The 13,215-nt window shown below is 40.5% G+C and overlaps 1 protein-coding gene across 1 annotated transcript; it reads left to right on the top strand.

Annotated features, from left to right (window-relative positions):
- The first annotated feature begins 1,151 nt into the window (after window positions 1–1,151).
- Window positions 1,152–12,942, top strand: LOC139734236 (uncharacterized). The gene is made up of 10 exons (XM_071645035.1): window positions 1,152–1,170; window positions 1,831–2,041; window positions 3,919–4,045; window positions 4,622–4,840; window positions 6,071–6,246; window positions 6,985–7,106; window positions 7,789–7,975; window positions 9,234–9,363; window positions 11,888–12,004; window positions 12,490–12,942. The coding sequence occupies exons 1-10, from the start codon at window positions 1,152–1,154 to the stop codon at window positions 12,940–12,942; spliced, it is 1,761 nt and encodes a 586-aa protein (XP_071501136.1).
- Window positions 12,943–13,215: the final 273 nt, after the last annotated feature.

Consider the following 13,215-nt stretch of genomic DNA (forward strand, 5'->3'; position numbering starts at 1 on the left):
AGGCCAAGCATAGCAGTCGGACGGCGCTGCATGTGGCAAGCCATGAGGGTTACCTACCGGTGGTGCAGCTCCTAGTCGAAGCGAACGCACCCCTTGAGGAAAAGGACGACGATGGCGACACAGCCCTAGCATACGCCGTCATTGGGTGAGTCAACGTCCCCTTCGTTGCCGAAGCACCTCGATGCGTGTTTGCAATATCCTCTCACGTCCCCATTTAATAATTTTTAGCTAAAACAGTCAGGGAGTGAACATCTGAGATATTTGAACGACTTTGTTTTGGTGGATTGATAGGCCAGTGAACACTTAACCATTTCTGTGCCGGGGCCTTGGGACGGTGTACATGTACACAATGTCATGGGGTTTTCTATGTCAATCAGCATTCAACGCACACAACGGGATGGACGGGAAATCCTTGGTTTAATCATGCCCTGAACTGTCTTGGACACGATATTATATTATTCCGTTTGTTTTTAATTGTCTCTCTTGGCATAGCTAGGGGTATGAGTTGGTGTTTGGGTGTGCTAGGGTTATTAAAAATGTCAGGAACTTATATGAGAGCAATGTTGACACTTCAGAGGCTGCTGTGGGTTACAGCAATATGATTGTGATTGTGTTGTGATTGTACTTGTGATTGTGATTATGATTGTGATTGTTATTGTGATTATGATTGTTATTGTGATTGTGGTTGTGATAATGATTATGATTATGATTATGATTATTAGAACTTTTACTCTTGACATGCAGCTTACAGATGCTGCAAAGCGATGAACAGAGGTGAATTCATTTTGAATACTTTCCAATCACCTTCATGATATGAATACGTTCATTTTCTCTCATCAATATGACATGTCTGCGAGGGAATGAGAAATATTAGGTTAATTTTATCAGGAGTTATTACAATGAAACTAATTAGTGTAACATTCTCTTCAGCAACAACCCGTCCATCGTGGAATATCTTATCAAGAGAGGCGCCTACGCTAATGCGACCAACAAACACAGGCTGACTCCCCTTCACCTCAGTGCAGCCAAAGGTCACCAAGCATGCGCAATGAAGCTCCTGCGCCGAGGCGGAAGTGTGAATGTGCAGGTCAGGGATAATTTGTGTTAAGCAATTTGTAAAATCTTTGAAAACTCTTTTGTGACATTGTCTGATGCGAAGACGGAAGTTATGTAAAGCACACAGAGATTCCTTTTGCACTATATAGGGTGCCTAAAGGCAGGCAAATCATTATTATTATTATCAAGAGCTCTTTATATAAAGCTTCAAAAGGCCCAAAAGCATCATTCTCGAGTGTTCTGTTCTGTTCTGATGTTGTGGTATAAGGACACTTTATGACATCTTTATAATCCGCACATCTCAAAGTTTAATGTGGCTCTTTGAGAAAACACATTTATGAGAAATATGTTCATATATAAATATAAATATATATATATATATATATATATATATATATATATATCATATTATATTCAAATATATTATCTCTGTGTGTATATTCAATTTCCCCACTCTTCCCACAGCTGGAGAGTTAAGACAGCAGACGACACTTGTAAATAGCAGTTACTTTTGTTGTGTCTATAAGTTTAAGACAAGAGAATAATTAGCACTTTGATATAACCATCCAAAGAAACAAACAAACAAACAAACAAACAAACAAACGAACCAGAGCTAAACACTCTTGGGCTTTCCACTGTACGTTTACAAATTGTTAACTCGCTACAATGTCAATTTATTTTCTTATGTTTTGAAAATATTTCTTATTCATGTTCCGAATTAATATGTTCAATACTTTGTATTTTGTATATGATTTTGCTGTTTTAAAAATAAAGTCAATCAAACAAACAAACAAACAAACAAACAAGTATGTTATTTGTCATGCTCACAGGATAATGTTCGTAATTTACCGGTCCACCTTGCCATCAAGCGTAACTCGGATTCCCTCCTCGAACCGCTCATCAACAACCCACAGGCCGACTTGCGTCTACGGAACGCCAAAGGTTTCACGCCACTCCACTACGCAGTGCGCAATAAACTTCCAGAGTCAGTGCGCCTTCCGTCATTACTTCAGTCACTGTTATACCGTCCTATTATTTTCTGCTTGTTCTTTTCTTTCCTTACTTTACTTTCTCTAAGTTCACCTAATCCTCTGCTTTGCCTTATCTTTCTTCTCCTCTTTTTCCTACTCTTTAATCTTCTTTAATCGTCTCTGTCATGTTAATTTTGACAATCTTGTACTCTTCTTGTCTTGATCGGTAATTTTGCCATTGTATGTCTCATAAATTTCAGAAGGCGTTGGGCTACGATTCCCTTTACCATGAATTATTCTATGATTTATGATTTTCCTACTGTTAAATTACGCTCGTTCGTGGACGATTATCCATTCAACACTCAGCGCAGTTGTCATAACTAAGTAATGTAACACAATCACATATCATGTATTCAATCAAGTATTTCAAGGATTGTAATGTTTTAGCTCACCTGAGCCGAAGGCTCAAGTGAGCTATTGCGATCGTTCTTCGTCCGGCGTCCGTCGTGCGTCGTGCGTCGTGCGTCGTCCGTAAACTTTTGACATTTTCATCTTTTTCTTGAAAACCCCGAGACCGATTTTCACCAAACTTGGCAGGTAGCATCCCTAGGGGGTTATGATCTCAATTTTTAAAATGGGCACCATACCCCACCCAGGGGGTCCCAGGGGCCCAAACCCCCCGAAATTAAGGAGTCTTTAAAAATCTTCTTCTCTAGAACCAGAAGTGATAGAGCTTAGTTAATACTATGAGTTAGTACATTGATGACTGTACTTTCAAGTTTGTTCATGGCGGAATCAGGGGTGCCCCCCTTGGGCCCAGGGGCGGGGGGGGGGGGGGGGGGGGGGGAGGGGTCCTAATGTGGCCTAAATTGTACATTTTAATCTTCTTCTTGAGAACCCCATGACCGATTTTTACCAAACTTGGCAGGTAGCATCCCTAGGGGGTTAGGATCTCAATTTGTTATAAAATGGGCACATGCCCCACCCTTGGGGGCCATTGGGCCCAAACCACCCCCCCCCCCTTAAGGAATCTTTAAAAACTTCTTCCCTAGAACCAGAAGTGATAGAACTAAGTTAATACCATGAGTTAGTTCATTGGTGACTATTTTCATGTTTGTTCATGGCCGAATCAGGGTTGCCCCCCCCCCTTGGGACCCAGGGGAGGGGACCTAATGGGGCCTAAATTGTACATTTTAATCTTCTTCTTGAGAACCCCATGACCGATTTTCACCAAACTTGGCAGGTAGCATCCCTCAGGGGTTAGGATCTCAATTTGCTATAAAATGGGCACCATGCCCCACCCAGAGGGGCCCCATTGGGTCCAAACCATCCCCCCCCCCCCATTAAGGAATCTTTAAAAACTTCTTCCCTATACCAGAAGTGATAGAGTTAAGATAATACTATGAGTTAGTACATTGATGACTGTAGTTTCAAGTTTGTTCATAGCAGACCCAGGGGTGCCCCTCTTGGGGGCAGGGGGAGGGGTGGGGTAGGGGGGGGGCTAAATTGTACATTTTCATCTTCTTCTGAAAACCTGATGATGGATTTTCACCAAGGTAGCATCCCTAGGGGGTTAGGATCTCAAATTATCAAAATGGGCACCATGCCCCATCCACGGGGCCCCAGGGGGCCCGCAATCCCCCCAAATTAAGGAATCTTTAAAAATTTGGGCCCTTATTGTACATTTTCATCTTCTACTCGAGAATGCCTTGTCAAATTTTGGTAGAGCTGTGAATATTTAGATTAGTGACTACGTGAAACGTGAACTTGCGACCTTTACTCAGGTGAGCGCAAGACCCCCGGGTCTCTTGTTCTGTTAGTAAATGAGTAGTGATAATTTTGACTTCAAAATACAATATTAATGGACGATCTTGGACACGAATGATCACAGGGCTGTGAAGCTAATTCTAGCTCGAGATCCGAAGCTGTGTGAGATTCAGAAGGACGACGGATATACTCCTCTTCATTTGGCCGTGGTCAACAACCATATCGACATTGCCCGACAGCTCCTTGAACACGTGAGTGCTTTTAGTGACATAAATAGGTGGACCAATATTTTTGAGGATCGGATGAATCTTATGATTTGGCAAACGTGTTAGTGAATCCGAAAGATGTATGTGGTGGTATGCAATGTGCCAACTTCATTCAGTTCAAGTCAGATAACATTATCATTTCCAATCAACACAGGAGTGAAACAAAGTTCAAAGCATATATTACACAAATCATGTTGTTTTATCAATTTGCAAGAAATGTAAGCAATGCAATGTGGATCGTAACGTATGTACTTAAATATAGTTGCTATGTACACTCGAGTAGTAGCAAACGTATCAATAAGTGTACATACTTATGTGCAGAACTAAAATAATACCCAACTTTCTTTCTTATTTTGCAAGTTAATGATAGTAAAACATAATAATTGTGTACATGTGATTATCCACATACTATAATTGGTAATGTACATAAAATTATTATATGGTGATATACATGTCTTTAATATAGCAATGCTTATAGACATCGAGAGATACCTCATGAATGAGTTAATGAATTTCTACATAAAACGAGCAAACCAGCAACCCATTATGTTCTTCCACCAGGCCTCGGCTAGTGTCAACGTCGCAGAAAATGGCGGAAAAGCGACCCCGCTTCATTTCGCGACGCATCTTGGTTACTCCGAGATCATCGAAATGCTGGTTTATCATGGCGCCGACGTCAACGCCAAGGACAAGGATGCCGACACCGCCTTGCACGTGGCCGTCAAGAGAAGGCGCAGCTCGAGAAGGGAGGCGGTCCGTTCAACGTCGACTTTCGACAAGGTTTGCCGAAAACAACAAACTAAGCAAGCAAGCATAATCAATTGTAGTGGCTCGATTAGCCGCTTATTATTTTGTGTGTAGCAAACCCTGTGTTTTGGCTAGTTTAATTTGTCACTGCTTCATTATTGAATATACAATTTTCCCCAGCCTTACATAGCTAGTGGAAATTTCCATGCATGTAGCACCATGACCTTTCAATCTGGTTCAGACCGGTTCACTGTCATGCCGTGTCGCAATGATGTAGCACACGTTACGTAGATTAATTATTTATGATATAGTGTTAATCCAATTACTGTAGATTTTTAGTGCGTATTAACTAACAATATAACGTCTTTTTGTCTCTTGCATTCAAAGGGTAACTTGTCAGTCCAGTAGGATCAACCTTGACTTGATTGAAAACCACCGTGAATAACAAAATAATGATAATAATAATAATAATGATAATAATTTGAACAATTTAACTTTTTTTTGGGGGGGGGGGGAGGGGGATGAAATAGAGACTTATGCACAAAGGGGTCTTTATGTGCTATCATGTTATGAGGACTTAATTTCTCAGAATTTACATGAATTCGTCTGTTTTTTTTTTCATTGAAGTCGAAATTCATTTTCTTCATTGCAGTCCAAAGTGTGTGTATTTGCATGTATTCTATGCGTGTGCTTATCTATTTATGCGCGTGTTTTGCACGTATGTAATGGCAGGGGCGGGATGGGGATGGGGTGTTGGGGGGGGGGGGGGGGGGTAAGCGGCCCATGCACAGGAATAGCTAGTATTTTGGTGACAAATAGAAAGTAGATGAATTCTACAATCGTATTTCTGCAAGCTATATCTTGTCATGGGTTCGTATTTTTGAAGTCCCAAAGAGATTGAATAGCAAATCTTCTAATCAGCTTTGGATTTGATTTTAATCAATGATCAATGAGAGACGACAAAATTCATATCAACACAGTCCAGTTTCATAAATAACGTAGGCCTGATCATAGTCATGCACGTTTCCTCACGCAGTCAGAAACATATTCTGACACACCCGTTACAGTCAGTAACATTGTATTCCTTCAGTGATAACATCCATTCCTATATGACAACGTGAAAAATTATGAATGTATTTACCGATAATTGTTTTTCAGACAAGCATTGCGAAATGTCCAGACAAATAGTACTTTTCTGTAGGAACGACCATCGTGTCTATTAACGACAAATGATGTGATGAATAATTTGTTTTCTCTTCTTAGCTACGCGAAGAGTTGAGGGATACGACGTTGAAAACTTCCGGCGATACCCTTCTGGCATACCTCATACGTCACGGAAGTGACGTCACAATCAAGAACAAACACGGGTTGCGACCACTGGACTTACTTCGGGACCAAGACCTGAGGAAGTTTTTAATGACGCTCTCCGGAGTCGCGATGTGAGTAACTTACCAATATCCTCCCTCACAAAGTCATTTACATGTTGCTTATTTATTATAACTTATTGCGTGTGAACAAGCAGCAATGATTATGACGTAGTCTCTGCCGATTAGTCGTAATCTTTATGGATTCTGAATTCTGAATTGAAATTTAAGATGACAATGCAACCAATTAATTCGTATTTGGAGGGCTTACGAGCATTTAAAACAAAACAGTTCAAACCATTGAAAATATAAAAGTGCTTGACCCACAAGGCACACACAGACTAAACCAATAGATATTTCATTTCATAGGCCTATAACATTTTTTTTTTCTCAACGTTATACCAACTCGCTACACGTCGATTACATGAACCTCCGTGCTCGTGACTTTACAGCGCACTCCATTACAACCAGCACGATTATAACGAAATTCTCGATAGAACAATATAAGTATTCAGGTCCCAAATTTATCATCTATTTGTATTATCTTCACTCACTATAGTGTTCTGCTCTATATAGAGAAATTACGATATAACGAAAGAAAACCGCCGGTTGCAAAGACTTCGTTGTAACGGAAGTGCACTATATTAGACGATGTGTGTGTATACAGTGTGCGGGTTCACCTGACATAGTGTTCGTTATAACAAACTTTCACAAAGATCATTTGCGACCAGCAATATCAAATATTTCGTTTTATTATTATTCTTTTTTTACTTTGAAAACAACGATGATAACATCGTAACGACACTTATGCAGTGAAGAGGACGCCCAGCTGGATAAGCCAGATAAGCGAACGAAAGCAGAAGAGCAGCGACAAAAACCGGCTGTGAAACGAGCTGCAACCCCGCAGCGGGCAGCAGCGCCCACCAAGAGACCAGGTACCCATTTCTCCTTATACTAATTTTTGGTACAACATGCAGTATGTGCTTCGCATGTCTCTGGCAGGTAACATGCCCTGGCCATGAAATTATGTAGTGATTACCGTGTAGGCCCTACTACTGTATTGCCAAAGTTGTTGATTTTTTTCCTCCTGATGATTTACTGATTGAAATCGCTACCGTCGAAAAATGGGCCAGATTTGTTTGTTTGTTTGTGTGTTTATTTGTTTTTCAAAATGACACTGACGCATGAGTTTGTCTTCTCACAACACCTACGAGTTCTGTGTTTCTTCCCTTTCTTACTTTTTCACATTTTCAAGACTATGTGGAAAGTATATTCGCTTTACATGTAAATACTATGTACATGCACTTCACAATTTCAGCAGGAATTAGGTACATGAAAATAACGGGAACCAAGCCTCCCCCTAGGTGTTAGGATCTTGTGTACACGCTCGTATTTTGTTGTCTAATGGTACGTGAGTGACGTAATGTCAGTTAACGAGGCTTTTCGAGGCCTTAGAAGTTTGAAGAAATTTAAAAGAAAAAAGAAAAATCTCAAGAAACTATAGGGCGATATAAAGATACCTTTTTAGGCGTTATGTGTCAAACAGCCGACGTCTTCACTTTTCTAAAGAAGTTTCAGTTCACCATGTCGCATCATAAATACAATCATCTTTAGCAGCTCAGGCGGCCTTCGGAGGCATTCACTACATCGAGCGTTCCGAACTTCATCTCGGGGACACAGTGGGGCGAGGCGGCTTCGGTGAAGTGAAGAAAGCAGTGTGGCGCGGCACTACGGTGGCCGTCAAAATTCTCCCCACCGCCGGAAGCCAGGACAGCGAAGTCAAGAAAGAAATCTCCATACACAAGTACGTCATCTACGTCGGGAGGGTTCATTATTCAGCCTGTAATAACAAACACGAAACATTATCAGAGTATTGATTTATGCCAGATCAACTTTCACAGTAAAAATAACAATTGTTAGTTAAATGTAGGAGGGAAGGATGGTGTTGCAAGAATTAGGTAAACGATCAGAAAGGTCCGGAATGTATATAAAGTGTGTCGAGTTTTTGTGAAACAGTGCTATCCAATTTTCATTATGCAAATTAGATCATGTGGCAAGAAACTTTCCATTACGTCATATCTGCGAATCCTATCCATGATATTTGTCAATATACCGGTAATTGATAACTAGTCTTAATCGTCTAAACTGCAGAATAACTTCATGCTATTATTGTATACCATTCCGTTACTCGAATTCAAGTTTCTTTCTTCTATTCTCCAACCATATTATCTCTTCTTCTTCATCTCTCTGTCTTTTATTTCCTGTTCTATTTTCTGCATGACAGCGACGTAGTGTTTGGATATGTCTGGGTGTCTGTTTAGGGCTAGTTAGGTTCTTATTCGTAATTTGTGTAATTCATTTTTGTAAATTGAATTTCGTGTACAAAAGTAAAAGATCAATGATATCTCATGTATATTTTGTTTCACTATGTTTGGGGGAATGCACCCTACAAGCATTGCTTCTTCAGCATTCCTCCCCATCTCCTGCATTTTCTAAACTTTAAAATGTTTTGTGCTTTTTTTCCACCCTATCATTTGTTTATCCATAAATATCATTTTTCATATTTTGTAATTGTTGACACATATAATTATGTACTTATGTTTCATGTGAGAAAAAAAAATTATTTACAAGTTCTGTTGGAGATGAAAAAATAAATGAATGAATGAAAGTACAAAATATGCGATGATGATTTTATGAGCAATTCAAGAATACAACAGCCGTGTCGTAAAATTGCTAAAGACCAATGTGGGACTCGAGAAAGCGATCAGAATTGTAGTCGACTTTGCCTCATTATTTTTGATAGTTGTGATTAATTTCAATCTGTCCGCTTACGAATGCCACATTGTTACATCATGATTTCAGAATACATTGTATTACATTTGGCTGCCATTTTTATGTGTATATTCTATTTCTATTGATTTCAATCAAAGTTTTCATAATTGCATGAAGTAAAAAAAAAAAGGAGAGGCATTCTGTGTACAAAACTGGCAAGTTTAATGATACAGCAAAAATTCTGAAAAAGTGTTGTGCTTTCCCTATTACATGTATTGTATTTTTCGTAGGCAAGTGCGACATCCGAACATCGTGCCCCTAATGGCCGTCGCGCACGAGGTCGGTCAAGCGCTCGTTGTCATGGAGTTCATTAACGGACACGACCTCTACCATGTGCTTTTCGAGAAAAAGTGTCGTGAGGTGAGATGGGGCAACCCATTTGACACTTTCGGAACACACATACACACAATAATACACTCATACGATTCTCTCAAAAGACGCAAGTGCACAGCATTTTGGGTCATACGTTCAAACTGAGATCTGTACGTCAAATCACGCGTGTTGTCGAAATCACTTGTATATTTCGTGTCATTATCTGTTCGTGTGAATAGGCCGGTTTACCAACACACTTCCCATGCAATATTTTTGAAATGAATTCAATTCAGTTTTAATTCAATTTATTTCCATAAATACTTTTGTTACACGCAGATTATTCTCCAGAAACAGAAGCTTGCCCGGTTGCTGGCTTACTCTGTAGCAAAACCAAAGCATGCAAGCAATATTCTAATATACATGACGCAAATCTCTCTTTTGAAGAGGCTACACCCCCGTAAATAATGCCAGTGCATATCTTGGCAATCAATGACTTAAAATCAAAGATATAAAACACCTGTTTCTTGACCCTGGCCTAATCTAAGCAGGGAGGTGACCTCCCTGATCTAAGCATCAGTCATCGCCACAGCACCACAGGAGGGGGGGGGGGGGGCACCGCGAGAGGAGGAGATTGTTTTGGTTTTGGCATGGGCTATGTAGCTCCATGGTGCGTGTGTGTGTGTGTGTGTGTGTACGTGTGTGTGTGTGAGTGTAGACATTCAGCGTATGCAGACAGAGCATGCCTGTACTGCAGTGACTGGAACTATTGTCATTCCATTTTGTCTCTCCCCTTCTCCCTCCCCCATCTCTCCCCCCCCCTCTCTCCCCCTCTCTCTCTCTCCCTCTCTCCCTCTCTTTCTCAGCAGGCTGATTGTAACCAGGGAGGTAGTCTCACCTCCCCGTTGTCACTGCCAAATAGCACATTGTCAGCACCGGCAAACTGGCAATGCTCTCCTTCTTATTCATGTATTCTCGTTATCTACGGGTCAATTTTTTTCGTTCGAAATGTAAAATGGATGACCATAGAATTTCTCAATAGAATATAAAATTGAAAACTTTAGAAAGGATAGAGAAAATTGAGTTCACTTTGAATGGTCTGCCACAGGCAGATATCCTTATCATGCTCTTACGTATACGACAGCTGCTTTCTCAATGATCCAGTCAGCAGGCTGATTGTAACCAGGGAGGTAGTTTCACCTCCCCGTTGTAACTCACTGTCAAATAGCACATTGTCAGCACCGGCAAACTGGTAATGCTCTCCTTCTTATTCCTGTATTTTCGTTATTTACGGGTCAATTTTTTTCGTTCGAAATGTAAAATGGATGACCATAGAATTTCTCAATAGAATATAAAATTGAAAACTTTAAAAAGGATAGAGAAAATTGAGTTCACTTTGAATGGTCTGCCACTGGCAGATATCCTTATCATGCTCTTATGTAATACGACAGCTGCTGGAGTCATCAAACCCTGGCTTGGCCTCCAGGTTTGTCACGTCTGAGCAGAAAGTTTATTTGCAATGGACAAGTACTTCGACTCCCAACTCCCAAACGACAAATATACACACCCCACTTTGGGAAACCCCAGTTGGGGACTCGCCTCAAACGAGGGATTGACGGCATGAGATAAACTCATCCTGTGGAACGACTGAATAGGCTTAATAACTGAATAATTCAGGTTTATTGAAATTTCACCCTGAGAACTTAGTAGCAAGTACATTGTAATTCACTTCATCTGTTTTTTTACTCGATGATACTTGTATCGATGGAGGTAAAAAGGTGAAAGGGTCTTACATTAGTTTTACATATTTTCTTGTGAAAAAAAACTTCAACCTGGTATCATAATGGAGAATTCTTTCTTGAGCTCCTGGTGATAAGTTAGGGAGAATATGGTGGCAAAGACCAAAAGTCACATGCTTTGACAGTTAGTGTCCATTGTACACTTTGTTTATTTGGTTTGGTTTTATTCTGTATTTCTTTGTTATTGTCCAAGTTCAGTGACGAATCTTTACAAATTGGTACAAATTATGCCAAAAAGGTAAATTATACAGATCAGTATAGGAATGACCAATTGGGTATCAACGTCTACTTCTGATAACATACTAATGAAAAAAATAACAACACTATAAGATATGCTGTAACTGTTAATAAACAAGGGGAAAATTAATACTGCATAGACAAAATCATAATAGGTAGTGCTAAACGTGGATATGGCCGTGTCGTATACATTAACAATACTAAATCATCAGAACTACACATAGATATTAGTTTAACAGTTTACCTACGTCTGTATATGGGCTGTGTGCTAAAATTTTTTTTTCAAGGAAATCAAATATTGAAAAAAAAAAAGAATTACATCACGTGTATCTTACAACAATATAGGAAAAAAATACATTCATAGTGTCATAGTCACAGTCTTTAAGGTATAAACATAACAATAAGATCAAAGGAATCGAGGATACACTTGTTTCAGAATAAAGAGGAAGAAAAAAAAACATGCAGGAGTCTGCCGTCTTTATTGACTATACATGTCAGAATGTAATACATTGTATGTACATTATTATGTCCTTACGCAGAGAATACCACTGACGTGGGAGCTGAAGATGGCAATTAGCCTGGATTTGCTTACGGCATTGACCTATCTTCATGCATCCAAAATTCTCCACCTCGACATCAAACCATCGAACGTTATGGTAAGGCAATCAATTCGGAAAGTACATTGTAAGTTAAGTAAACCCTTTCGGACCATTTAATTCCAAACATTATTGACATAGCACACAAACAGCTCGCCATTTGGTAATAAGCGGGTGATGCGAACAAGACAGTGGCGGGAAAAGAGTAGCTCACATCGTCACGATACAAGATACAGTTGGCTGTTAAACCCAAGATTGTTGTATTTTCTCTACCAATGTCTACAAATTAAAGTATTCAAGGCTAATGGGACGTTTTAAATTTTACATTTAGGTCTCTATTGCAACAGGCCCATCTGATTATATCATAGTATTGTTGTCTAGATATGAGAAAGCTAAGGACAATTATTGTAGTCCGATGTCAGACATGATTAATTGCTGGGTTTCGTTCATTTTACTGGGCATATTATTTCATATAGCCTCGTGAAAGGAAAGTAAGGGAGATGGATTATTTGATATTGCATTGCATTTCTTCACCATTATTTAAGGTGGCGTACGGCTCCAATCGTGCCTACCTCTGTGACTTAGGTCTGGCGCACATCAAGACACGGAGCGCAATGTCGCTTTCGACGTCCGTCCGAGGTCCCCGTGGGACCATGCTCTACATGGCCCCAGAAGTCGCGGAGCACCATGGAGCGGGTTGGGCCTGTGCGGCGAACGATATCTGGTCCATCGCCTGCACTTTTCTCGAGCTTTTCGTCGAGGAGCGACTGTGGGCAGGCTTGGACATCCTTGGCGTCATGCAAAAGATGCTGAAGCCGGCAGCTAAGCCACCCATCCTGCCGAAAGCATCACCCCAGATCCGCAAACTGTTGGAGCCCTGCTTTGAAAGGGACCCGCAGACGAGGCCCAGCGCGGAGACGCTGCTCGAACAGTTCCGGCTGCTGCAGCAGAACCCGGCTGAACACGGCAGTCGCTATGTTTGCCATCCCCATCTCTGAATAGTTACTGCTGACAAGACTCTATGACATAGGATTGTAATTCCTCACCGCTCAACGAATCTATTCTAGACCAGAGTGCTGCTACTATGGGAAGGTGGGTCAAGCAAGAATGAAACCGCAAGCCACATTTGGGTTGCAGCTACTCAACTTGTTTGAATATGCTCTCACTGCTCATTGATTAGTTTCGTTTAAGCCACTTTAAAATGTCATGTAATCTCAGACTCGATGCGTTATCAAAAGGCTATTTCTAATGACTCTTTTTGTGTGTTAACA

Source organism: Diadema antillarum, unplaced genomic scaffold (genome assembly GCF_040938485.1).
Source record: "Diadema antillarum isolate AM-2024a unplaced genomic scaffold, OU_Dant_1.0 seq00000514_RagTag, whole genome shotgun sequence".
NCBI lineage: Eukaryota > Metazoa > Echinodermata > Echinoidea > Diadematoida > Diadematidae > Diadema > Diadema antillarum.